At 40.4% G+C, this 27,417-nt stretch overlaps 1 protein-coding gene and 1 long non-coding RNA gene across 4 annotated transcripts in view; one reads left to right on the top strand and one right to left on the bottom strand.

The window, feature by feature from the left end:
- LOC139620284 (uncharacterized) overlaps positions 1-27,417 on the bottom strand; it is a 266,597-nt gene that overhangs the window by 238,310 nt on the left and 870 nt on the right. The gene's annotated exons all lie outside the window — the stretch shown is intronic.
- On the top strand, positions 7,798-15,096 carry cox4i2 (cytochrome c oxidase subunit 4I2). 3 transcript variants are annotated; one of them, XM_071475635.1, is made up of 6 exons: positions 7,798-7,969; positions 9,727-9,793; positions 9,935-10,028; positions 11,237-11,401; positions 12,767-12,898; positions 14,674-15,096. In XM_071475635.1, the coding sequence occupies exons 2-6, from the start codon at positions 9,752-9,754 to the stop codon at positions 14,805-14,807; spliced, it is 567 nt and encodes a 188-aa protein (XP_071331736.1). In that variant the 5' UTR covers positions 7,798-7,969; positions 9,727-9,751; the 3' UTR covers positions 14,808-15,096. The 3 variants fall into 3 exon arrangements, with proteins under 3 accessions (XP_071331736.1, XP_071331738.1, XP_071331737.1); XM_071475637.1 differs by having other exon boundaries at positions 7,799-7,969; positions 9,727-9,759; XM_071475636.1 differs by lacking the exon at positions 9,727-9,793 and having other exon boundaries at positions 7,800-7,969.

Below are 27,417 nucleotides of genomic sequence, written 5' to 3'. Positions count from 1 at the left end.
ACAATGCCTTAAGGGTGGAAGTGGAGGGGACGGACAATCATGCAAACTCACGTGCCGACACACACACACACACAAGCTCATATTCTGCCAAGGTCCAGACAAGTTCTACAGGAAGGACAAGGCCAAATGCAACAAGTCTGGACATTGTCAGGTTATACACAAGTCTGAGGCTTTCACACACAAAGAGGAGGAGGCAAAGCAGTGAGAGAAAGATGCAAGGCCACGCTGGGTTTTTTGCTTTCTGTGACCTACATACACCATGTTAGAGGAATTAAGGTTTTCTTGCATTCTCGTGACTGACAAGCAGACATGCACTCCTTGCTCCTTCTGTCTCTCTGTCCCATGGTTTCCCCTCAGCTGAGTAAGATATATCACTGTTATGTATGCTGTATATGAAGAGATCAAAGAGAAACTTAAATTAAAAACTTGCAAAGCACAGTAAAATCACACGGAGCAAGTCACCCCTAGGATCACTTTCCTGAAGGGTAAACTGAATTGAATTCATTAAAATGATGTGACAAAGCTTCTCAGCAAATGGAGATGATAAAGGATGACAAAGCACTCTGGGTGACACCTCTCGCTCAGCTGCCATCAGTACCGTCATTGTCGCTGTTAGTGAGCATTGGGCTGAATCTGTCGTTTGTCTGGATATCAGACAGGTAACATGCTCAAGCAAACAACTGAAAGATCTGCTGTTAGGATCATTTAAGGAAGCGTACCACTGTCTGTGTGTGTGTGTGTGTGTGTGTGTGTGTGTGTGTGTGTCGTTTGGTTAACATGCCACATTGACTCCAAAATGACACTTTGAGCTGATTACCACATGGATGTAAATGTTTCCTCAAGAGAGATGGGTCTAGTGGGTCAGGGGAGGGTGGCTGGGGGGGACAAAGAGGGGTTAAACCCTGCAGGGACAAAGGACAAAGTGGGTCTGTGGTGGAGAGGGAAGAGGGGGATGATTTTGGGTCATTTGCACCATCACACTCTTCACCTAATTTCCATAAATCAAGAACACATGTCCTACTGTGTTTATGTTGTATTTGCAGCTGCTGCCCTGTCCTGACAGCTGCAATGTCTCCACTACATGTCGGCAAGGGAGCAGCTTGGTCAAATTAATTTCTGTCTGGAGAGATAAATGCACTTCATCAAGCTTGAGTTGATTTTTGATCATATATAATTATCTGTGAGGCTGTTCTGCATGTATTTCTGGAAATCTGCTTTACACCAGTGACATTTGGCACTCACCAGAAGTCAGGGTGCTCACTGACACATCTGAATTCACCATTGAATGTAGAAAATCAGGATAGGAAATGTGCTTATTATGCTCAGTATTTATGAAAATCATTAAAGTTAATGAATTTTCAAACAGTATCAGATGAAGTCAAAGCTAGCCAATAAAAAGTGATTTACTTAAATGATAACTGAAGCAATTTCACTCTTAATCATGCAAATGGTTATTCATCTGATACCAGGTATAATGTAGGGCTAAAAGGTCCATATTATGTTTATTATTATGAATGTTTCTGAATTGCTCTCATTTTCAAATGGGTTGCATTCAAATAGATTTTCAGTCTGCAGCTACCGCACCAAAAGTATGTGAAGTACTGCTATCTAGTGGCTATTTATGGTATCTCCAATTAAAGCAATAGACTCATCTTAAAGGGTCACTCCACCTAAATGTCATTTTCTTATTTGTACCTAATAGTTAGCAGCCATTCAGGTAGTTTTAGTTTCATTTGTCCAGGTTTGAGATTTCAGTCTCTTAAACATTTGCCTCCTGCCCCATAAAATAGAAGTGAATAGAATTGAATCAGTACATTAAAAAAAAAAACTCTCTAGACACTTCACTGTAACTCACAGTAATTCATGGAATAAACTGTCACCTTTGAGCAGCAAAACAAAACGACTATGAGAAAATTCTATTATAAGGAAAGTCCTGCACTCAAAGTTTTTTGGAAAGCACCTCTAATTTATATTTTTATATTACCAATACATGAAATAGGCATGTGCAATATGAAAGATTATACCTATAGTAACAAACCCCTGATTCCGCCGTTCCCCCTCTCAAAGCTCATTGACTTTTTGTCCAGTAACCTTTCTGTTATAGCTCACTCTTACAGCCCTCATCAGTGTCATTTCCAGATAAAGATGGCTTGTTTGTGGTGACAAACACTCTGATGAACCTGCCCAGCATCAAACAGTAGACAAAGTTTGCAAATGCCCATTAAACATGCAGTATGTAACTTCTGCCACTATGGGTCTCTCAAACAAAACAATAACAACAGTGATACCATGAAATAGTGTGGGATCATGGAAGTTGTTGTCTTCACCACCATTGCCTTAAGCTCCTCCCACTTTGGATTTCTTCAGTGTCAGTCGTTCAGGAGGTTTTTACCTGGAGCTGAGTTATTTGTTATCTTCTCTGTAATTATAACCATTAAAAGCACTGAAAGCAGTTTCACATTTAAAGTCAGTGTTTAGCCAATGCTGTATGTAAGGAACGATTGGGAGTTTAGACTGCTAATCTAACTAACTGCTAATTTATGAACCAGACATTCAGGAGATTTTTACTGTCAGCTGAAGTATCCGCAGAGGTGCCCTCAAATGGACCAGGGGATTAAATCCAGTAAAAACACCAAGAAGTCAGTGTCACTTTAAAAACTGATGATTCACCATAGGCTGTACATTGCCATTCCAAGACATGACATCTTGGAAACTGAGACTCCTTATCTTTGTTTCTTTGATAACTTTGAGTTTTCGCCAATGACCTTAACCAGACATTCAGGATGTTTTACAGGAATATCATGTAGCCACTAATCCACCAAGCAGGCAAGTCCTGACTGGGACTCTTTATCTCAGTACATCTTCTGTATGGCATTCCCCTTATCTTTGTCAGTCTTTACTGGTTGTAACTAGCAGCCAATCAGCAGAGATGTCCTCCTCTCCATAACAAGCGGATCAGGGGGTTAAAACAAACAACGAATAAAGCTGTCATTTGCCTGAGTTTTCTCTGACAACTTAAGATCCAGCCGTCTGATGGCAAAAATCCTTCATCCAGTTAATATATATAGTTGACAGGTGTAAAATGTAAAATGTGTATCTCAAAATGTGGCTTAAAACAGGAAAAAAGTCCATTTTGAGCTTCTGGCAAGCAACTGCAATGCTTTTTTTAAAAAAATTTAATTGACAATCATTGACACTGACACATGCACGTAGGGGATATGACATCACTGACAAGCAACCAAATGAAATGGAATGTTACAATGATTTACATCAATATCAATATTTCTCTGGTTTGGAAATGCTAGATTATTTGGGGTAATATAAGTACATAACTCAAAAAATATATATCATAGCTCAAAGAAGAGTGAATGTTGGACTTATAGTCACCAGGTGGCCTGAAACAGGATTCCAAATAAATGAAACTGTTGCTTCATGTCTGCTGGATGTGCAAACAGGCAACCATATGCTAATGCGTTCACCTTATCAAATTTATAAGATGGTAAAATGTCAATTTTGTGTTTTCAGCTTATGGCCACATATATCCACCTCAATCAACTATAAACTTTAAAATGCTGCTTACACATTAATACCAGTATTAACAATCCTATAATGTAATATAAAATGACATAAAAATGACAGGTACAATTCTGCCTCTCTAATGAGCACTTATACCTATGATAAATAAACAGTTTATATGCAAATTAATTTCCATATATTGATATAATTTTAACTGCTTCATACCGGTTGTCACGGTCGTTCATTGATAAAAATGCGTTAAAAAGTTGAACATATACTCAGTGGCCAGATAGCTAAAACTAACATGTAATGCGTCATTGATTCGATTTTGTTGTCACTTTGAACAACGTGGTTTCTTGTGTTTTTGAAATGTACTGCATGGTACTAACAGGTGTTTCTGATATTTCTGTTTTCCACTCTCTCTATAATATTTATTATATCAGTAAGGACAGAGTTATGTTTACCTCCCACAATAATTGAACATAACCTTAATAAACTGTCAATCAACTCCATGTTTTGTATGTAAAATTCATAATTTGTAGAGATGATGGCCTCTGAAATGTTGTGGTGCTGAAGTGCAAAGTAGCATCAAATTGATATAAGCACTTCAAAACTGCACTTAAATAGCACAGTACTTGATTAAATGCACTTAGTTTCCACCACTGCATGGTGCTTAGAGAAAGCAAAAAGAATTATAAGCTGGATAATCATTCATGAGCACTTGTCCATTCCTGCCAAAAAACATTGTCATTCTAAATGTACTTTGGCCTGTTTGTGGATGCAAAGCAGGTGAATATGCAGCCTGTGAACCAGGGTAATAAAGCAATGAGCTATAGCAGATATTATCAGGGTCATATAACACAGCATTAGTGTTGAACAATGATACAAAGGTTGTCAAAGCACCTAACTGACTGTCTCACACAACACCACAGCTGGTCTGCTTCACTCTCCTCTCCATACAAAATAATACACTGAACACTGAAAAAAAAAACATGGATCTCATTGCACATATTGTATGTTACTGTATGACTGTTAACTATTTTTTTGATTAAATGATTTATTTATAAAAGACTAAGTGCAATAATAATCAATATAACAGAGCCACTGCCAAAAAAACAAGAGCAAAAAAAAAAAAACTCTCACCCCCCTTCCTCCACCCGAGGTAATGACCAGGTAAGATCGCTGGATCCACTCCTTCAGTTTTTCAGCTGCTGTCCTCCACAAAACAATACTGGAACCATTAACTCTGATCATGCAAGCAGCAGATAACTCCAAGTAAATGACATCAAGAAATGTGAGAATCTAGTTGCTCACCAAGAGCTTGTTGGAATGTTTCCATCTCATAGCAATCAATATCTCGACTGTCTTTTCTAGTACCTAAAAGCCAACAGCTATGATAAATCATGCTAGACTAAAGCTGTTTCCAGATACTGACATGGTCAAGATGACTATATCTGACAACTGAGAGTAGACCCTGTTCAAAAAAATGAGCAACAGGCAGGCTTTCTCAGAATATATGGAGGAATGTAGACCAACCCCCAGTCAAAATCAAATCTCAGTTCTGAGATATTCTGTCTCTAAAGAAAGTCCTTGTAAGAGGACTCAAATATCAAGTATAAAACAGACACACAGCCCCAGGAATTTCCTCTGTCAATGATAAGTTCATTCTGAGTCTGGGCCATTTATTGTTCTGAATAATTTTAAAGATTGCTGAGTGGACCTTAAGGGGGGATAAAGGGGGCATTTAACTGAGAAAATTAACCCTGGGTAATGTATTAAATTTTATTATTGAATCTTGCAGTGGGATGAGTGGGCTTTACCATCTATTATCATCATGCGGGCTTTTATTATGCTTTACAGTCTGGTTAAAGCTTCAGTTGGCAGCCATTTTTTTGTCATATTTGTTGAATCTGGCTCCACTGGCTCCACCTACAGCTTGTAATGCGATTTGCAAAAATCAACCGTTCCTGGTTCAATACCACCAATCAGACCCAGAGGGAGTGTTGGCTAACTGTCAATCACAGCTTGTGCACACACTGCAGACAGGTTTACCCCCTACCGACCTTGTGCACGCTGCCAGATGCACCTTTTTAAAGTTATTATTTTTTGGGCTTTTATGCCTTTATTATAGTTCAGTGGAGACTGACAGGAAAGGGGGTAGAGAGGGGAATGACATGCAGGAAAGAGTCGGACCGATCGGGAGTCGAACCGGTGCCCGCCTACTAAGAGCGTCTTTGCGCCCAAATGGTATGCGCCCTAACCACTCGACTACCGGGCCGCAGATGCACCTTTTAATGATATTATGAACCATAGATGCTGAAATTCCCAAATTCTTTGCATTGTTACTTTGAGGAACATTATTCTTCAATTGTAGCACTATTTGCCCACACCGTCTTTCACAGAGTGATGAACCTCTCCCCATCTTCACTGCACAGAGATTCTGGCTCTCTGGGAGTCTCTTTTTATACCCAATCATCTACTGACATGTTGCCAATTAACCTAATTAGTTGTGAGATATTCATTTGTTTTTTTTAGCATTACGCAACTTTTCCAGTCTTTTGTTGCCCATGTGCCAGCTTTTTTGAAACGTGTGTCTGGCATTAAATTCAAATTGAGCATATATTTTTTCATAAAACAATCAAATTTCAGCATTTCAACATTTGATATGTTGTCTTTGTTCTATTTTCAACTAAATACGGGTTTACATGATTTGCACATCATCACATTCTATTTTTATTTACATTTTACACAGATTACATTTTTTACAGAGCTGCAACTTTTTTGGAAACAGGGGTTACTTCCCTCCCTTAGTCCAATTTTTCTCCAGAGTGCCCCAAATTGCCATGTCGGCTGAACAAAAGCATCCAAAGATATGATGGCTTTCTCTCTTTGGGATTGGTAATTATCTCCTCATGCGGGGTTCTAATATATCGGACTGCTCATTTGCACAGATATTCATGGCCAGTAAGTGACTAGGTCTAGAGCTGTGGGAATAATAGTGATGTCTCATCCTGTGCATCAGAAATTTGTGCCCGTCTAAGAATTGATTTCTTGTTTAATTACCTTCAGCCTACCTTCTAATTATTCTATTCTGGAGAGGCACACTTCACTTAAATTAGATACAAGTTGTGTGGTATAGCTCCTAAGAAATGCATTAACTGAGTACCACAATATTCTCGGATCTGCCACAGAGTCTATATTACCTTCCCCTTAGAAGCCATCCTTTTTCAGCAGCATTATGTTAAATCACCACCAAGGTGCACAAGAGGAGAGTTTGCTAAGTGAGCTTGTGAGAAAGATGCCTTAATGGCATAAAGATGGGAGGAGGAGAGTAGGTAGTTGATTCTAGAAAAGGTATTTTGCCTCAAGGAGAAGAGGGAAAATCTTGGATTAACTGGGTACCACAGAGCAGCAAGCCCAATGCTGCAGGCCAGTGTCTCTGAGGCTCTTGATCAGTCTAAAGCTGGATCCCATACAGCATTAGCAGCATAAAGGTTCCATTAATAATTGTTAAACTTACAAAAACAAAGGATAAGAAGGAAATAAAGGATTAAAAAAACATTTGCTCGTTTAATATTGAGTCTGCAGAGTTACTGAATAAAGTTTGATCAAGATTTCAAGCAAAAATATTACTGTTAACAGGTGTTTTTCCTCTCTATATAATTAAGTTAAAGAGTTAAAGTGCTCTGGGTGGCACACACAGCTAAGCAGTTTGGGGTTACTGTGAACATGCCCTGAATCTTTCCTTATCTGACCCATAGGACTCTCCTCCCCTTCTCCTCTTGCGTCTGCTGTGCTGCTGGTAACTGTTGGCTGCCTTGTGCACCACAGACCCACCCACTCAGTCAGCCACTGGGCTCACTGCCAAACAACTATGGGATAATGGTAACCCAGTGCCAACCTGCACTCATGGAGGCGTTGGCATAAAATGTGGCAACTTATCTCTGTCTGTCTGTTTCTTTACTCCCTGAAATCCACAACACATGCTTTCACAATGTGTACACTGTCCCACTTCCTGCCTGCTGTAAAATATAGTCCCGTCTGTGTTCAAATGTAACCTCACCTAATGCGACCCCACTGTCTGGTGTGAATAAGATCCATGAAGGAGAGTGCATAGAGAAAGTATCTTTATGTTGTCTTTGTGATCTGCAAACTAAACTCAACCCACTCTCTCGTTCTGCCTCTGCCAGTCCAATCATATGCTTTCCTAGACTGTTTACTTGCACTGGTTTGGTCTCTTTCCTTTCTAAGCTCCCTCCCTCTCCCCTGATCTCTCTCTCTTCCTCTCATCCAGCCTCTCTTGCCCACCCACCAGTTGATTCCTGCTTACTCTTATGTGACGAAAAGAGCAGAGACGAAAACGGGAAAGAAGGCCTGTAGCCCTTTTCTCTCAGGATTCGGTCTTTTGGTTTGGCAGTTTCTGATCCTGCAGTTGCACTCCCAAACAACTACCGTGAGTATTTGTCTTTGCCAAATAAAATAAACAGACTATAATAGGTAGTACTGGAGGAGATGAAAGAGGGATAGACCCCCTCCCTCTTCTGCAACCCCACACAGCTAGAGTGAGTGGCGGACGTGCAGAAAAGATAGTAAACCATGACACAGATCAAGCTTAAAGATTTCAAGAAATGCTTAAATGCGCAGCAGCTTTGTTAGCACTGGAAGATGAAAATGTTTTACAGACAGAATGAAGTATGTCAAACCTGATGGTGCTATAGTTACACCATATTAAAAGCAAAACCCAGCAGTTAAAAACATTTCTCCATATAATTCGGTGCCATTTTTGTCTTTTAAAAAGGTAAACATGAAGGCTGAATGATATTCGATATTGGGCGCAAACATTACTGCCTCCAGTACCTTTTCTTATGCAATAAAAAGTGTTCAGAGAAAAGATTGTATGGAATAATGAGACACTTGTTTTTCTTTCAGATATATTTAAGTACTTAGGTCAAATCTGTCTCCTCCCTTCTGTCCCTCTCAGAAGGTCAGCACGGACTCTTAAATTGACTAACTGCCAATATCCGCCATTTTCACTCACTGTGCTTGTGTGTGTGTGTGTGTGTGTGTGTGTGTGTGTGTGTGCAAATGTAATAAGCCACAGAAAGGCAAACAAAACAACAAAAGCAATGTGAGAGAGACTAAATCTTCAGACATAATTTCACAGACTGGGAACGTAAACAAATTTCCAAATTGAGTGAAAGTACATTGCCCAACATGACATATTCTATTGTGTATCATTGACCCTCAACTTTATCTGGCACCAACATCAAGGTCACATATTTTACTTTTGCAATTTGTTTTTAATGTAATGTTAATATCACCATACAGAGAATCTGTCTATATCCCTGCAAAAATTACCTGCTATCCAGCACTGTGAACTCTCAATTAATTTAAGTCACAAAACTGAATTGTATTTTAGTAGCTGCTTTTCATTGTATGGGACACTTCCATGTCTTAAAACATAAAATAAAAAGAGGTGGCCAGACTAGGTAAAGAAGGGATTGGCTTTCATCCAGACCACCTTTATAAAGCACAAACATAATGAAATGTGAATATTTAGAGACCAATACTTGTATGTAAATGGGGTGTGTGTGCATATTTGTGTGTGTACATTAGCTCAAAAATAGCCTAATAGTCATCTTTCATGTCTTTCATTGAATTGTTGGTTGTAGTTACTCCTGCCTTTAAATGTTCTTCTGTGAGTCACAAATACAAATTGTGCATTCAGGTGTTTTTTTTATGTTTAACACAATATCGTAAAATAATATTGCATGAGAACTTGGACATTTATTGTTCAAAGTTAGCTGCTTCACATATTAACAAAACTATTATTTAGAAAAAATAGAAAACTTAAAAAATATATATGTAGATGTCAAGAGGCATTGAAAAAAGTGGCAGTACAGACAACATATACTGAAATTCAGCTCTTCCATCTTTGTTTGCACTGTTGGGACATCTAAACAGGCTCCTAAATTGTACATTTACTTAACAATTTATAACAACTAAACAGTGTTTAGTTTTGTTTGACTGCCTATTGTAATTTTTCTGAACATATTTTATGGAATTTACCTGAACTCATAATGACTAAGGTTCGACAGTAAGGTTTATTTGTGTAACGATATTTCTTTTTATGCAATCTGAAAACTTCCAAACCTAATTCAGACACCCAATTCTAAAAGTAGGTCACTTCTTTTTATCACTCCCTAATAGGCTCTTCAAGCATCTGACTGTTGGCATGTGCAGCTCTGTTGTTTTATCCCTTCATCTAACTAAGATGGTAACTAGCTAAATTGATCTTTGATAATTGAAGCACTTTATAAGGACTTTAGTAGGACTATAATGAAAAAAGTAGCCTGTGCTGTTGAAATCTAGAACAAACTTGTCCACTGGTATCAGAATTCACCTGTGTTTTTTTTAGATGCTCCACCTGACTGCAGTGCGTATGGGTAGCCTCCTGGCCAGACGCGCAACAGTGACCTTGACCAACAGCAGCGCAAGGATGGTTAGCCACGGTCAGGTTTGATTTGTGTATGGAAGCCTATAGAGGATTATATCCAAATGATAATGTAATTCCACAATAGCATTATAATTTTCTACATATGTACGTTTTATTTGAGTAAAAATTAAGATGAAAATGCAATTATTCAATTTGCATTTTCACATATAAGATACTAAAATGAAAATGGTAAAGCTATTTGAAATTTAATTTTCAAGGTCATACACTACTGCACAATGGACAATATTCAAATGTAATGTGTAAAACATCTATTACAAACAGGTGACAAGGAAGTGATGTCCTACCTGAAGACTTGATGAGAGGTCTGACAGATTGCATTTTCATTTTCATTTTGACTCCAAAATTGTGACATGGAAATGCAATAGACTGGGGGCACTGTTTGCTTATTGCACTTGAATACTGTCCATTGTAGACCAGGTTAAGACTTTGAATTGCATTTTAATTTTGACCTCAAAAGAGCTTAGTGACATGTAAATTAAAATGTAATGCACATTGCATTTAAATATGGTCCATTGTGTAGCAGTGTATGACCTTGAATATAGTCCTATATAGGCTTCCATAGTTAGCTGCTGTCCAGGTGTAGGCCTACACATGTTCAACAAATTCTGTGGGGCAGGGATTTTAGCTATTATGCCACCACAAAACATTTTTCTCCAACTCTATAACATAGATAGATAGATAGATAGATAGATAGATAGATAGATAGTGACTGGATTTAGAAAATAATTTAGTTGAGTTAAAAGTATATTTCCCTCTCAAATGTGTTGAAATTGAAACATTAAGTAGAGGAAAATGGTGAAAATATTCAACTCAAGTATCACAACATCATTATTATGAACTGCTATCAAATGTGTTACTGCTATCAAGTGTGTGAAAGTATAATACAACTGCTATTACATCAAACATTTTGGTGTAACACTTGTACAGCTTACCTAGAGATTGTTAAAGTGGATGTTTGTTGAAACTGGTCCATAGCCTACCTGGAGAGCACATCAAAGGCTGAGAGTAGCAGACTAAATTAATCTGTATGAATACCAGATTAAAATCAACCAAGAAGACTGAAATTGTGCCAAAACAGGAGGCTGCTGTCTGTCAAACCAGTAGATGGTGCTGCAGTACCATCATGACTTGACCATCTATACAGATGATGTCTCTTGTTGCAGCATTTGAAAAAAGTGGCTTTTCTAATGTCTGTCCCTCCAGATGTGGCAGAGACTGTGGACATGTCTCGGCCAATGTACTGGGACCGTGTAGACCTTCCTCTGCCTGACAGACCCTTTAAAGATGCCATGAGTGCTGCTGAGAAGAGCCTGAAACAGAAGGAGAAGGGACCCTGGGGCCAACTGTCCACAGAGGAGAAGATCGCCTGTAGGCAGCACCCCACACACACACACACACAATAAAACACACATTGAAACAACTTTCATCTGAAATCAGAATAGTTCAGAGTATGGGACCATAATCAATTTAAAAGCAAAGGCAAAATTCAAAGCAAAATTAGTAGTCTAAAGTTACTAAGCACATTTATTTAAGTTTGTATTTAAGTACATTTCTGAGGTACTTTACTATGCAGATTAAGATTTAGAAACCTATAATGTGCATACAAAATGAGTTGTTATAAAATCACCCAACAGGAACTTTTACTTTTGATAATGTGACTGTAGTTTTTTTCTCCACCACATTTATCTGACAGTTCTATTTACTACTTATATCTCAGAGTATTTACCTCCAGTAATTTTACCTACAAAAACACATGATGAAATTATAAAATAGAACAAATTGTTGAAGTGTTAAGATTAAACCAGTGGTTTGAACCTTTTTGGCTTGTGGCCCTTATTAAAAAAAAAAAAAAAAAAAAATTTAAAAAATAAAATCTTCGATTCATCTCTAAACTTCTCAATTAGTTTCATTTAGATATACTTCACAAAATAGCAAATATTAGAGAAAAGTACGAAATATACATTTAAAATTTTCTTCATTTCCAGCCTCCATTTATTATCTCGCAACCCTTAATTTTCTTGTGACTGGTTAATGGGAGTTTTTACTTCTCCACTGTCAACAAGTGTTTGCGCATGGTGGGACCTGTTGGGTTTAAGGTCCTGACCTGACTCTGTGTGCCTTCAGCTAATTTATGTCATGAGTTGGCATTATACTAATAAATCTGAATGGAAAAGAATTTATTGTATCAAAATAGTACTACTGCCACCTTGACCCACAACAATAAAGTGCTCCTTTTGCACTGATGCATCAGTAGCTATTTAATCATGTCAAATATATCAGTCACAGGAGACATTTTACTGCAGAACAAGACTTTTACCTTTTAAGTGCAGGACTACTTTCACATTGTTGTATCAGTATTTTCTACTTAATAATAATCTGAGTACTTCTTTAAATACTGAGTAACATTATGCTTAGTGTTTTGTAAGATCTATAAAAGCTTAGATATACTGGAGAAGAGGGAGCATTTATTTGAACTTGATTATTTTTGTCATTTTGCCTCCATCTGATAGACAGTAGAGATTCAGACAGTAAATGTTTGGAGAGACAGAAGGGTGTTACATGGAAATATTGACAGTGTACAGTGGGAATATATGGTATCCACTACTAGACCACTCTACAAACTATTCAAACTTTATCATTACATCTAGTTTCACTCACTGTGTTCAGTCAATGAGTCACAGAGTCACAGAGAGAGGAGATTGATTTGCATATTGTATTTACAATCCCCGGCAGTGTATCGGCTAGCGTTCTGCCAGACCTTCCCAGAGATGAAGAAGCCATCGGCAGAGTGGAAGGCTGTCCTGGGGGGCATCTTCATCTTTCTGGGCTTCACTGGCCTGGTGGTCTGGTGGCAGAAAGTCTATGGTAATAAATCTGCCTTTACACAAAACCATTTCTTGTAAATTTGATAGTGACAATGTAAATTTGCCTCAATGTCACACACTTGGTGCCGCTGTGTTTTCCGTGGCACAGACATTTTGACCTATCAGTGCAGAAAAAGCACAGAAGTAACTAGACAATGCAATTTCTGGAGAAATATCTGTGGGAATGCTGGAACTAAACTGTGTTGCTGGCTGCTAAGAAAAGTTTGAAGCTGTGCTTCATTGTTCGAATTGCCAGCAGCTATTTAAATAGAGCTGCAACTAAGTCTGTCTGTTTCTCAGTCTGTATGCCTGTCTACCTGTCTGCCTTCTGTCTTGTCTGTCTGTCTGCCTGTTGGTCTCTCATCAGAGAAGTTATCTAATCAAGTGATCTGAAGCAGCTGTTTCTCCTGATCTGCACTAGGTTGCCATGGTGTTTTTAATTGCTTAGTTTCTACTGAGTGAGAAATGGATTCAGCTCATCTGCATTGTTGTCTGTTAAGAAAGTCTGAAGCTAAGCTATATTGATCAAAATGCCAGCAACAAACATTAAAAATACAGCTGCAACTAACTCTGTCTGTCTTTCTGTCCGTCTGTCTGTGTCTCTGTGTCTCATCAACTGCTGAATTTTCCTGACTAAAACTACTAAAACACATTTCCAGTGAAAACTGTTGAAATGTGTTTAAATCTATTTGTCTTGTATGTAGCATTGGACCATTAGTATCAGTGTTAGAGTCTGGCTGTGTTTGTAAACGTCACAGAGATCATAGAGGCTGTTAACGAGCAATATCTTACAGCTGCGTGAAGCTAGAAGACACAGTGCTCACACAGACAAGGGAGTAATGGCTCAGCGTACCTCTATAACAACTTCTATTTATTGAAAAACTGTACCTCATATCAGAAGAATTCTTACACCATTAGCAGCACAACACCTTGCTGAACACATGTGTTACATATGTGGTAGTCAGAAATATGGAAACAGGAGTGAGTTAAAAATTATTTATTTTTGTCTATCTCTGAAAACCCTGCTTCTGAGTTTGTTTTGCAGTCAATGGAACAGTTGGAGGTTATTCCAATCACTCCAAGGCTGAGAGTCTGAAAGAACACATTGTCTGAAAGAAGACATATTTATCTACATTCTGGTCAAAAACTGATGTCTGAAAAGTGAACTCTAGCTCTGGTGTCACCCACTCTAGCCTCTGAACATGCAAAACGTGCAATACACACCCATCATAAATTCAGAAAAAAGCTTAAAAGTTTAACTGCTATTGCTACTGTGACCAATTCAAAGTTGAAATGAAGTCTCTAGCTAAAATTATGGTGAATTAGTTGAGTTTCAAAGAAGAACAGTTTTTGATGATTTGAACATTCCCTCCATTCATTTGTATAGGAAATTTTCCTGACAAAATGTATTTCAGAAATTATGAAACATATCACTGAAAAAAGTATTGCCCTCAATGTCCTGATCGCACATTTTGATGTTTGAATGAGTTTCTACAACAAACGGTGCAGGACTAGATGCAGGCCAAAAAAGTGAGCAGAAGAGAAATAATAAAGACAAACTAACAACAGCATATAGTGCTATTGCTATACTAATAACATTAATGACAACTCTGATCCTTTTAAGTATCCAGCATGCCCAATAGCAGGGTCCTCATCTAAAGGCTTTATTAGTGCCATGAGTATCAGCTCTTAATGTTCACGTTTTCATGTTCATATTGACTCCATTACAGTGTTCACTCATGTGCTGTGTATTAATATATTCCATGTTCTCTCCAGTCTACCCTAAAACCCCCAGGACCTTTGATGAGGAGTGGCAGGCCAAACAGTTAAAGAGGATGCTGGACATGAGGGTAAACCCTGTTGAAGGATTCGCTGCCAAGTGGGACTATGAGAAGGGCCAGTGGAAGTAAGGAGACCAGCTGCGGCTGAGGTGGCTCACAATTAAGTCACTCCAGAGCACGGCTTTGTTCCACTCTGCGAAGCTGCTGTTGAGCTAAAACACACAGAGACGTTGAATGCTGCATTATAAATGTTAAAACCACTTGAAAGATGGAGCTTATCCACTGTTGGCACCTCTGGTAATTTTACTTTACTGAGCCACCTCTGGCTCTAAGTCAGCTGCCTCTTCTCCAACCTTCTGTCATGGTGATAACTGTTCCTGTTCAGGTATAGCCATACACAAATAAAGTTTTGCTTGTGTCTCTGTGCCAGCCTTTTATTGTATGGTGTGAGCTCAGCTGCTTGCATCTTGTGTGGCAGGGTCATGTTTGCTTGAATCCACAAAAAAGTAATAAAGATGGAGAATCTGACTACACACTAGACAACACCACCAGTGGTAGAACTAAGAATATTTACTCAAGTACTTAACTTGGGAATGGTTGTAAGGTATTTGTACTTACAGACTGAGTGACAATACTGAACATGAATATAAATGTTTGAGATGCTCTGGATCTGTGTGTAGAGGGAGGAGCAGTCCAAAATTCCATGTGCCACAATCAACAACCTGATTTACTCTTCACAAAGGAGATGTGTCACACTGCGTGAGTCAAATGGTGGTTGCACCAGATAGCCTTCTGACTTGTTTGCTGATCCACAACCAAAAAAAATGCACATCTGTAGACCATGTCACAAGAACACATTTGTAACGAAAGTTTTAGAGAAAGAAGCCTTTGTATAGTTAGAAAGATCTTTTATTTCAACTCCTTAAAAATTGCAAAGTTACATTTATATTTTTTGTTCAGTATGTATTTACATTTAATCCTCCACAATTCACAGGAAAATACTAACTTTTTTCTCCACAAAATTTATTTGAAAGCTTTAGCTACTTGTTACTGTGAAGGTCATTTTTCATACAAAATAAATACTTAACTTCTAAAATGTGATGAGTTCAGTGAAGGCATCTGCTTAGTATTTTGACCAGTTCTTGATGCAACATACTTTTTGGAGCATTTTATAAATTTTTGCTTCAATTTTCCTTATTCTACTGTAGTGATCTGCAGCAAAAAAGATTAATAAACAAGGTCTTTAAAATTAAGGCCATCCATCCATCCATTTTCTTACACTTATCCGGAGAATTCCAGACATTCCTCTCCCCAGCAATGCTTTCCAGCTCCTCCTGGGGGGATCCCAAGGCATTCCCAGGCCAGATGGCATATAAAAGTCCACTCCAGCAAGTTCTGGGTTTACCCTGGGGCCTCCTCCCAGTTGGACATGCCCAGAGAACCTCCAAAGGGAGGTGCCAGGGAGGCATCCTTACCAGATCCCTGAATCACATCAGCTGACTCCTTTCGATGCAAAGGAGCAGTGACTCTACTCCAAGCTCCTTTCTGATGTCTTGGCTCCTCACCTTGTCTCTAAGGCTAAGCCCTGCACCCTATGGAGGAAATTCATTTCAGCCGCTTGTGTCCCCGAACTCATTCTTTCGGTCACTACCCAGAGCTCATGACCATAGGCCAGGGTTGAAACTAAGATTAACTAGTAAATCGAGAGCTTTGCCTTCCAGCTCAGCTCCCTCCGCACCACAGCTGTCCGGTACAAAGTCTGCATTACTGCTGATGCCGCACCGATCCACCTGTCGATCTCCTGCTCCATCCTACCCAAGGTACTTGAACTCCTTCACTTGGGACAGTACCCCCTCAACCTAGAGGGAGCAGTCCACTGTTTTTTCCGGCTGAGAACCATGGCCTCAGGCTTAGAGGTACTGATTTTCATCCCTGCTGCCTCACACTCGGCTGCAAACCATCCCAGTAAGCACTGGATGGCACGCTCTGAAGAAACCAACAGAACCACGTCATCTGCAAAAAGCAAAGATACAATTCTGAGGTTCCCAAAGCGGACACACTCCTCACCTCAGCTGTGCCTTGAGATCCTGTCCATGAATATCACAAATAGGATTGGAGTTAAGAGTCAACTTTGGCAGAGCCCAACACTCACTGAAAACTTGTTTGACTTTGTGCCAAGGATACAAACACAGCTCTAATGTTGGTTGTACAGGGCCTGAATGGCTTGTAGCAATGGGCCCGGTACCCCATACCCCCACAGAGCCCCTCGGGGGACATGGTCATAAGCCTTCTCCAAGTTAACAAAGCACATGTGGATTAGCTGGTCGAACTCCCATGATCCCCTCAGAACTCTTGCAAGAGTAAAGAGCTGGTCTACTGTTCCACGGCCAGGACAGAATTTGCATTACTCCTCCTCGATCTGAGGTTCGACGGTCAGTCAGAGCCTCCTTTCCAGCACCCTGGAATAGACTTCCCCAGGGAGGCTGAGCTGTGTGATGCCCTGCTAATTGGAGCTCACCCTCCGGTCCCCTTTTTTGAAAGTGGGAACCATCACACCAGTCTGTCACTCCACAGGTACCGTACCTGACCTCCAAGCAACATTGAAGAGCTGTGTCAGCCATGACAGGCTGACAATGTCCAAAGCCTTCACCATTTCAGGGCATATCTCAATTATGTATGTATCTCGTACAGCATTGATAGAAGAAAACAAGAATAATCCCAGGTTTCTGTTCAGTACTGTAGCCAGGCTGACAGACAGCTACAGCTCTGTTGATCCATCTATTCCTTTAGCCCTCAGTTGTAATGACTTTATGAGCTTCTTTACAAATAAAATTGTCTCTGTTAGAGAAAAAAATCACCATCTCCTCCCCACAGCTGGCTCAGATGTACTGTCCAGTTCAGCAGCCTCAGAGTCCACTATAACTGGTTTATATTTTGACTGTTTCTCTCCTGTACATCTCTCTGAGCTCACTTCAACAGTTTCTTCATCTAAACCATCGACTTGTCTTCTAGACCCTGTTCCAACAAGGCTGTTCAAAGAAGTTTTTCCTTTAATCAACAACTCTATATCAAGTCTGATTAACTTATCTTTATCAACTGGTTATGTACCACAGGCTTTTAAAGTTGCAGCAATTAAACCTCTACTTAAAAAGCCTACTCTTGATCCAGATGTTTTCGCCAATTGTAGACCTATATCCAACATCCCCTTTATTTCCAAAATCCTTGAGAAAGTCGTTGCAAACCAGTTATGTGATTATTTGCACAGGAATGGTTTGTTTGAAGATTTTCAGTCAGGAAACAGCTCTGGTTAAGGTTACCAATGATCTCCTCATAGCCTCAGACAATGGATTTGTCTCTATACTTGTCCTACTAAATCTTAGTGCTGCATTTGACACCATCAATCATAATATTTTATTACAGAGACTAGAGCATATGGTTGGCATTAAAGGAACCACACTAAGCTGGTTTAAGTCATATTTGTCAGATAGACTCCAGTTTGATCATGTTAATAATGACTCTTCTATCATCACTAAAGTCAGTCATGGAGTTCCACAAGGTTCTGTGCTAGGACCAATACTTTTCACTATATATGCTTCCTCTAGGAAGGAGGCACCAGATAAATTTCCATTGTTACGCAGATGACACCCAGCTGTACTTATCCTCGAAGCCAGCTGAGACTAACCAGGTAGCCAACCAGGTAGTAATTTCTTTTTCTTAAATTCAGACAAAACTGAAGTTATTGTAATTGGGAATTGAGATACACTATGTGATAATATACTGACTCTGGATGACATTACCTTGGCCTCCGTGCTACAGTCAGAAACCTTGGTGTCATTTTTGACCAGGACTTGTCCTTTACTTCACATATAAAGCAAGTCTCGAGGACAGCCTTCTTCCACCTGCGCAATATTGCAAAAATCAGACCCATTCTGTGTCTAAAGGATGCTGAAAAATTAGTTCATGCATTTGTTACCTCAAGACTGGACTACTGTAATTCTTTATTGTCAGGATGTCCCAAAAATTCAGTAAAAGCCTCCAATTGATCCAAAATGCGGCAACACGAGTACTGACAGGAACTAGGAAACGAGATCACATCTCTCCTGTGTTTGCTTCTCTGCATTGGCTCCCTGTAAAATTCAGGATAGAATTTAAAATCCTCCTCCTCACCTACAAAGCCATTCAGGCTGGTCAGGCACCATGGTACCTTAAAGTGCGTATCTCTGCCTCTGGAGCAGCAGGATCCAGATCCACCACTACTCATCATTACTATAAACCACTGTTATCTGTCATTATTATTGATAACACCATTACCTCTACAGCTGTTCCTGGTCTCTCTCTCTCTCTCTTTTCTCCTCTCTCCTCCCCCCACCCCCCCTTTTTTTCTCCTCCTAAACCCAACCAGTCGAGGCAGACGGCCACCCACCCTGAGCCCGGTTCTGTTGGAGGTTTTTTCCTGTTAAAAGGGAGTTTTTCCTCCCCCCTGTCGCCAAGCACTTGCTCTTTGTGGGAACTGTTGGGTTTTTCTCTGTAACAAAGTAAGGTCTTGACCTTACCCTGTAAAGTGCCTTGAGAGAATGCATATTATGATTTGGCACTACACAAATAAAATTGAATTGAATTGAATCTCATCCACACCCGGCACCTTGCCACAGAGGAGCTTCTTAACTACTTCAGCAACCACTGCCAGGGTTATGGATGAGACTTCTCCTGAGTCTTCCAACTCTGCCTCCTCCACGGACGACATGTCAGTTGGGTTCAGGAATTCTTCAAAGTATTCCTTCCACCACCCAATGGCATTTCCAGCCTAGGTCAGCAGTTGTCCTCCCTAGCTGAACACTGCCTGGGTCAAGCCCTGCTTCCCCTTTCTGAGCTGCCGGATGGTTTGCCAGAATCTCCTTGAGGCCAAACTTAAGTCCTCCTTCATAGCCTCCCCAAAGTCCTCACTCAAGTTTTTGCTTCTGCAACTGCTGAGGCTGCAGCCCTTCTGGCTGCCCAGTACCCATCTGCTGCTTCTGGAGATCCCTGGGCCAACCAGGTCCTTACACAGAAAATTTTGAAGAGTAAATTTTACTCAATTTGAGTAAAAGTGTAGTATTAGCAGCTTCTTGCGTTCCGGCCCCCGCAGCACCAGCCTTGGCCAAGGCCGGTGCTGGAACAACTCCCCCACGAGATCGCTGCAGTGGGACGCTTCTACCCCCCCCCCCTCCTCCTCCACGGACACCTGTGGATTGTTGACTCCGTCCAGGAACCGATCAAGGATGTCTCCATGGCAACTTGCTGTGTTATCGCGATGACACCCTGCGAACTGAGGCACTGATTGTGAACTAGACGAAGCGACTCCCCAGGCCTATGCACACACACACATTCACGGACACCTCTTACATGTACATATGCAACTCACAACCCAACCCCATCCCACGCCTTCGCCGCTTCCTCCCATCCAGCGCGGCGGGCGGGGTCCGATAGCTGCGCCTAAATGGCAGCGGCTGCGGCTGGCTGCCTGTCTGCACTGGAATCACCTCCTCCCCCCTTTACCCCCTCCCCTGGAGCAAATTGTCTTGAGTCACTGTGTTGTAAGATGTGTTTGTTTATATATGCCTATGTTGCTGAGGTTTTTTTTCCCGAATCCCACACTGTACCCCCCTCCCCCCCCCCCCCCCCCCCCAGGAGTATAGTTTGGGTTCTGTTATTTTTTCTCCTCTCCTCTCCACTTGTTTTTCCCCATTCCTCCTTTTTAAATGGCGCCGCAGATGGCTGCCTCGGTGTTTTGGTGCGCTCTGCACCATTCACCAGAACAAATTCCTTGTACGTGAAAACATACTTGGCAATAAACCTGATTCTGATTCTGATTCTGATTCATTTCATATTGTGCCACGCCTTCCAAGATATCGTGCATAATATCGACAGAGAAGTTTTCACATGTATTGAAGTCCTGCAAGGAATTTAGAACACAAGAACGTTTAACACCCATCACATAGGGAAGACTAGGAGTTTTCTCCATTATTTGGCAGTGTTCTGTGTGAAGTGCTTGAGTTCGCATCACTATCTTGGGTGAATCTTCTGTGATTCTGTCTGAAAGTCCTCTTCTGGCACTGAATGATTCTACGAAACCAAACAAACCATGAAGACCAAGGTTGTCACCAGTAACTTGGACAATAGTTCCACACACATTTTCTTCATACAGTGGGACCCGAATTCCTTAAGTCTCCAGCTCTTTAATGTCTTGCACAAGTGGATCAAGTATTTTAGAAAAGCCATATGTTTTAATGTCTTGGGCATGGAATAAAGCGACCAAATGAATATTCAGCAGCATTGAGTTGTGCTTTGGAGAAAGATTGCGCAAAGTGAAATAGATTGCTCCTAATTTATGTATTCCCTTTTTACTCCCCAATGGATTTGCGCATTCAAAATCATCATAGAAAAGTTGCAACTGAATTGCATGCTTCTGTTTTGAAAATAAAGGATGACTCTTGAAAAGATCTCCATCACAAAAGTCATTAAGAAGATCTTCTCTTGAACTGGAATGACTCTGCATCATCTCTTTTATCTTAGGGTGTTTGTAAATGAAGTCTAATGTTTTCAAAACTGGGATATGTAAGCAAATTTATCAGTGACTGGTTTTTTCCTACAGCACTCACCCCGCTCTCCTTGCTTGTTGTGGCGGAAGCTCAGTAATCGACTCGTCAGGGTCGATTACCGAGCTGCTGGAGTCGATCAGGGTGAGTGTTGTAGGTCTCTTAAAAAAAAAAAACAGGCAACGCTAGTAGATGTTTGATGCCTTGAACTACGTTCTGTGACTGTGTTTATACTGTTGATGAAGTTTGGTGCTGTTCTGAGCATTATTTGTGGCGGTCTGCGTGGCGACATGTCTGCAGTGTGCGGTCTCCACTAAAATCGCTACAACCAGAGAAAGCAACGATCGGCAGACTTCATCTCTTGGTGGGGGGTCTAACTCGGTGTCACGGTGTGTTACACTATGATTTAGACTTACGCCGGAATTTCCCTTTAATATTACAGACAGAAAAGTGAGCCTTCTTAAACTTAAATTAAACTGTAACATTACCTTGATAAATTTCACAAGGTGGTCAATGGCTTGTCTGGCGGAGAGCTTTCCTGGTCTCTTGTTGCGGCCATGAGGTCATGGTGGCATGAGGTGGATAAGGAGCAAGATGGAGGACATCTCACTGTCCCATCCTGAAAATACAAGAAAATTCTGAAAGACATTTTTACTAAAATGTTTATATTTTTGTTCCAAAACCATTTCCCTCTTCCATTATTATTATTTCTTTAATTTGAGTGTACCATCTTCCAGTTCTTCTGTTGTGGATTCAGCGTTATGAAGGAGATCTTCAAGGTTGCTTGTCTGGGTGAGGCCACGGCTTTGTTCAACGACTTTCTGCCTGTCGTGAGTAGGCCACTTCTCCAGGAATTTTGCAGAGATGTCGTTACCAAACATCAGACTGAAATCCTGCTCTATCTGCAGACAAGATGGAATACAGAAAACAACATGGCATGTGATCTGTTTAAACTCATTTTTCATTTCAGCTCGATTTTAATGCAAGGCAGTTTAAGAGCGACATACCATTCCCGTGATGTCAAGAAATCTTGGAAAGGTGATGAACATTTCAAAGGACTTCACTGGGTCATGAACCATTTCTTGGCGATGGGTGAAGGTCTGTTTCATCTTCTCCTTGACAATTGCTTCATCAGTTGTATGCCTCATTAGTGCAATGGCCTCACGACACTGGGTTTCTGTGGTTAGCTGATTTTCCTTACTGAAGGGGGTTCTGTCACCAGAATCTGGACCACCTGTAACAGTGATCAGTGAACAGTGAAATCACATACTGATGCAATACTTCTCAAAGAAGTTGAGCCACTTTCACCCCTTACACTTACTTTTGTCCCTCTGAGGCTTCTTTTTGAAGCGTTTTCACTCTCCATGCAAGAAATCCACTCCCATCTACTGGATTGTAAGACTGCTCCTAAAAACCAAGAAAGTGTTTTATTTTTCCTCCTTAAAAAACTAACATGTCCTTTTCTGGAGAATTGCTAAAATCAAGGTCAACCAGTCTGACATCTGCTGTGTTCAACTTGTTGAGGTTAGGAGAAAGGGTCAGCATACAGAAATATTTAAGGGATTGTTCACCCAAAATTCAAATTTCACTCATAATCGACACATCCTCATGTCGACTAAGGGTTAGGAGAAGTGTCAAAGTCATCCCTGCCTTCTCGGAGTTACAGGGGGGCTCGGCGCAGCACTGCACTGCCATGACTATATTTTAAGCTTGTTTGTAGCGGAAGCTCCCAGTGTCTCAGTTCACTGCTCTTCCTGTGTCAGTGCAAGACACCGGCGGAGCTGTGAACTGGGCATAGACTGTATATAAAAATGGACGTCGACGCTGGCTCCAGAAAATGAAGCCAATGCGGAAGTGCCTTAAACCTGCATTCTATCGAATGACCATCAGGGGGTTACACCACTGGTTGCAAAAAGAAGTCCGATTGTATGGAAGTCTATGAGAAAATGACCCTATTTCTCACTCGGTTTATGACCCCAGTAAACGTTTTCATAACGAGTTTATGGTCTCAATTGCTAGTTTCAAGTCTTCTTCAATACAACATGATGTTCATTTTAAAAATTATAGTCCCATTTAATTTAAAATAGACGATAAAGTAGGGTATGCATTGGGGCGTGGCTAACGTATGATCGACACATGTCACTTGTCAATCAAGAGCAGTCCCTTCTCACAGAACCAACGATGTTGAATTAGCTGTGAACTTGTTTTTGGGTGTAGTGTTTTCGTCCTGGAGTTTTCCACATACAGTTACACAGACCTTCCATCGTGTTTTCAGGTCGTGAAAGTTAGTTTTAACTTTTTGTTCACCTAAAATGTCAGCGTTGTTCAGCGTCTGGTTGAACCAAAAGACACTCTAAGGAATCAAGGAATCGGCTGTTCAGATTAATTCAATTCAATTCAATTTTATTTGTATAGCGCCAAATCATAATATACATTATCTCAAGGCACTTTACAGGGTAAGGTCAAGACCTTACTTTGTTACAGAGAAAAACCCAACAGTTCCCACAACGAGCAAGCGCTTGGCGACAGGGGGGAGGAAAAACTCCCTTTTAACAGGAAGAAACCTCCAACAGAACCGGGCTCAGGGTGGGCGGCCGTCTGCCTCGACCGGTTGGGTTTAGGGGAAGATAGAAAGAGGGGGAGGGGGAGGAGAGGGGAGAGAAGAGAGAGAGACCAGGAACAGCTGTGTCGGTAATGGCGTTATTAATAATAAAGACAGGTAATAGTAATAGTAAAGATGAGTAGTGGTGGATCTGGATCCTGCTGTTCCCAAGGCAGAGATACCTGCAGAATGAGGACAGAGAGAGGGAGAGAGAGGAGAAGCACAAAACTACGGGAGAGAGAAAAAAAAAAAAAAAAACAAAAAAAACAAAGTTAATGGCATGAAGTCATTGAGAGAGAGCGGGGGAGAGAGACAGAAATAGGGAGAGAGCGCCCAGTGAATCATGGGAATCCCCCAGCAGTTTAGCTCTATAGCAGCATAGCTAAGGGATGGGTCAGGACATACCCGAGCCAGCCCTAACTATAAGCTTTACTAAACAGGACAGTTTTAAGCCTGATCTTAAAGGTAGAGAGGGTGTCTGCCTCCCGAACCCACACTGGGAGCTGGTTCCACAGGAGAGGAGCCTGATAGCTGAAGGCTCTGCCCCCCATTCTACTCTTACTAACTCTGGGAACCACAAGTTGACCTGCATTTAGAGAGCGAAGTGTCCTATTGGGAAAATAGGGAACTATAAGCTCTCCAAGGTACGATGGTGCCTGACCATTAATGGCTTTGTAGGTGAGGAGGAGGATTTTAAATTCGATTCTGGAGTTTACAGGGAGCCAATGCAGAGAGGCTAACACAGGAGAGACGTGATCTCGTTTCCTCGTTCCTGTCAGTACTCGTGCTGCCGCATTCTGGATCAATTGGAGGCTTTTTACTGAATTTTTGGGACATCCTGACAATAAAGAGTTACAGTAGTCCAGTCTTGAGGTAACAAATGCATGAACTAGTTTTTCAGCATCCTTTAGACATAGAATGGGTCTGATTTTAGCAATATTGCGCAGGTGGAAGAAGGCTGTCCTAGAGACTTGCTTTATATGTGAAGTAAAGGACAAGTCCTGGTCAAAAATGACACCAAGGTTTCTGACTGTAGCACTGGAGGCCAAGGTGATGTCATCCAGAGTCAGTATATTATCACATAGTGTATCTCTGAGGTGTTTTGGGCCAATTACAATAACAATAACTTCAGTTTTTGATTATACGGTAAGTACATTTTATTTTTATCTTAAGCGTGTTTTCGCTAGCCAAAATTAGCATCCCAATTTCCAATTGATATCGTAGTGTGGATAAATTACAAATGCACCTTGCTAACTTAGCTAGCTAGCTAGCGCTAGCTAGCGCTAGCTAGCTGGCTTCTTGCTTCTAGCTGGATTCTTAAAATGTCAGTTTGGATGTTGTGCAAGTTCAGGTTAACTTCTCCTTAACGTAATTTAAATGTGGTTAACATGTAGACTGCAAATGATGCTGGTTTACCGGATCTGTCCTTTTATTCGACCCAGATATTCTTATTACTGGACAATCAGATATGCTCATAATTTGAAGGACCCTAGAGATTATGTCACCCTGAAGTCAAGTGTTAACTGTGGTGTGTTGATGTGTTGTGTACAAAAAACACACGTTAGAGTCTCTATGTAGAAGTTCTGTTCATTCACTCTGATCACAATACGGTTAGAAGTTATGTGTAATACACAATGTAGAAAATAACATTAGTACATAACATGTAGCAGTTCATTCATTTGATACTGTAAGTGCAAACACAATATTTCTCAACTGAAGTAGACATTTATACATTTATCCTGCAGCTGGTTTATGTATGTGATTAACTGATCCATCATGTCTGAACTAAAGTCTTTTACTGTGATTTGAAAGGTATCTACGCTGAAAACTGAAGGACCACTGCCAACAGAAGGAGGACCTCATGGATGGAGCACAGTATTTGTTTCCATTCATCTGGCTGTGGAGAAAGGAGGCTGCATGGACGACATCCTTAGTTCTCAAATGGATGGTGATGATGATGCTAGAAAACCACTTCCAGTTCAGGTGCCTCTGATGGAAAGACAGACCAGTTCTGTAGAAGTTTAATATTCTTTGTCCTTAGTGTTACTCTAGTCTTACTCTAGTCACCACTTTCACAAATGAAAGTATTTCCCAATTTGACATTTAAAGGATCTTCACTGCACAACAGCTGGCACTGTCAAACCAGAAGTGCAACCAGGAGCAACATGTGACTCCTGTAACAGATGTGTGCTGCTGTTACCACTTCAAAAATATTAGCCTTACAAAATCTTTGGTGTGTACTGCAGATTTGACAGTGAGAGAGAATAAGCAGTAAAGAAATTGATATTTTATGTCCTTTTATGGTTTTTCTTTTGTATAGTGAAGTACAGCTTATGCACATTAGTTTCACTTATATCTACTGTTACTGTCATTGAAATGTGTTTAATGTGTTTTTCTAATTGTGATTGTAGGTTTGTTTATGGAATCTTAAATAAACCTACTGTGATTAAAGTGTACTGAGAGCATTTCCTATGAACTACAGAAGTATTGCTTGGGTTTTCCAGATTTACCATACACCTTGTGATGAATTTAACAGTAGTTTGGTGAATGAGTGTTCAGTGTCATTGAAGTTGATAATTCATAGTACATAAAGTACAGAAAACACATGGAAAGCACAAACTAAAATATCTGGCTTTTGATCCTTCATTGTCAATGTTCTTGGATTGTCAAAATGTATACCATAAAACCATCAACAAACTTAGACCAAGAGATTCATAAATACTTTTATTGCACCTTTTAAAAATCATAAATTTCAACATAATCATTAACCATCACCAATACTGGAAAGGTATGTAAAAGGTTTTTACTAAACTCAGTAACTTTTATAAAAATAAAATACTTTTGTGGCGCAAGGTAAAGGTGAACTGTCACAATTTTGCATAATAAATTGTTCAATCCCTCATCTTTAGTAACAAGTAGTCGAGGTGTTAGACAGCTTCCACTTCAGACCACCCCAGCAAAACCAATGGACGGAGACACAATCACCAAGGTTGATCCCCGTGGTCTCTGTAGCTCTTTGGGCTCCTTGCTGGATGTAGCTGTCCCCGGTGATCCAGACCTTGGCCAGATGGAAAGAAACACTGTAATAGTGAGATATGTATGATATTCTAGCAGGAAAAAGGTAAAATAAGAAGCACTCTTATTAGATTAACTCTGCACAGTTATCTGAAAATACAGTACTCCCTCCAGCTAGTTGTAAAAATTGCTGTACTGTTTTACAATAAATAACATAATAGAAACTAATACTCACTTCAGTGGCATTGAGTGGGTGCAGATGCAATAATCACAGATAGTGATGTTACTTATTCTGAGAGAGAGAAAGAACAATTGCAACAGATGTTTTGACGCCCATTTTTAACGATGAAATTAATGAAAAACTAAAAACACTGAACCACACTTCATATCAACACACACTTACGTGACGATCGACTGCACTGCGAGAATAAACATTAATCAATAACACTGATCTGCTGGGTCTGGAGGTCTCCGGCACAGTTCACTGTAATTACGTCATCGTTTTGTAACTTAACGACAACGACAACCCGCTGTCATCGTTAACACT

Source organism: Trachinotus anak, unplaced genomic scaffold, assembly GCF_046630095.1.
Source record: "Trachinotus anak isolate AG129_WGS33_773 ecotype Australia unplaced genomic scaffold, CSIRO_AGI_Tana_v1 ptg000004l, whole genome shotgun sequence".
In the NCBI taxonomy this organism is placed as follows: Eukaryota; Metazoa; Chordata; class Actinopteri; order Carangiformes; family Carangidae; genus Trachinotus; species Trachinotus anak.
The sequence above is the reverse complement of the archived record's forward strand: the minus strand, read 5'-3'. Positions and strand labels throughout refer to the sequence as shown.

Bases quoted from the DNA above. Each gene is read 5' to 3' on its own strand.
- cox4i2 (XM_071475635.1), top strand. From the start codon at position 9,752: ATGTGCAGCTCTGTTGTTTTATCCCTTCATCTAACTAAGATG. The intron at 9,794-9,934 runs GTAACTAGCTAA...TGTTTTTTTTAG, and splicing joins CCCTTCATCTAACTAAGATG to ATGCTCCACCTGACTGCAGT. The intron at 10,029-11,236 runs GTCAGGTTTGAT...CTGTCCCTCCAG, and splicing joins CGCAAGGATGGTTAGCCACG to ATGTGGCAGAGACTGTGGAC.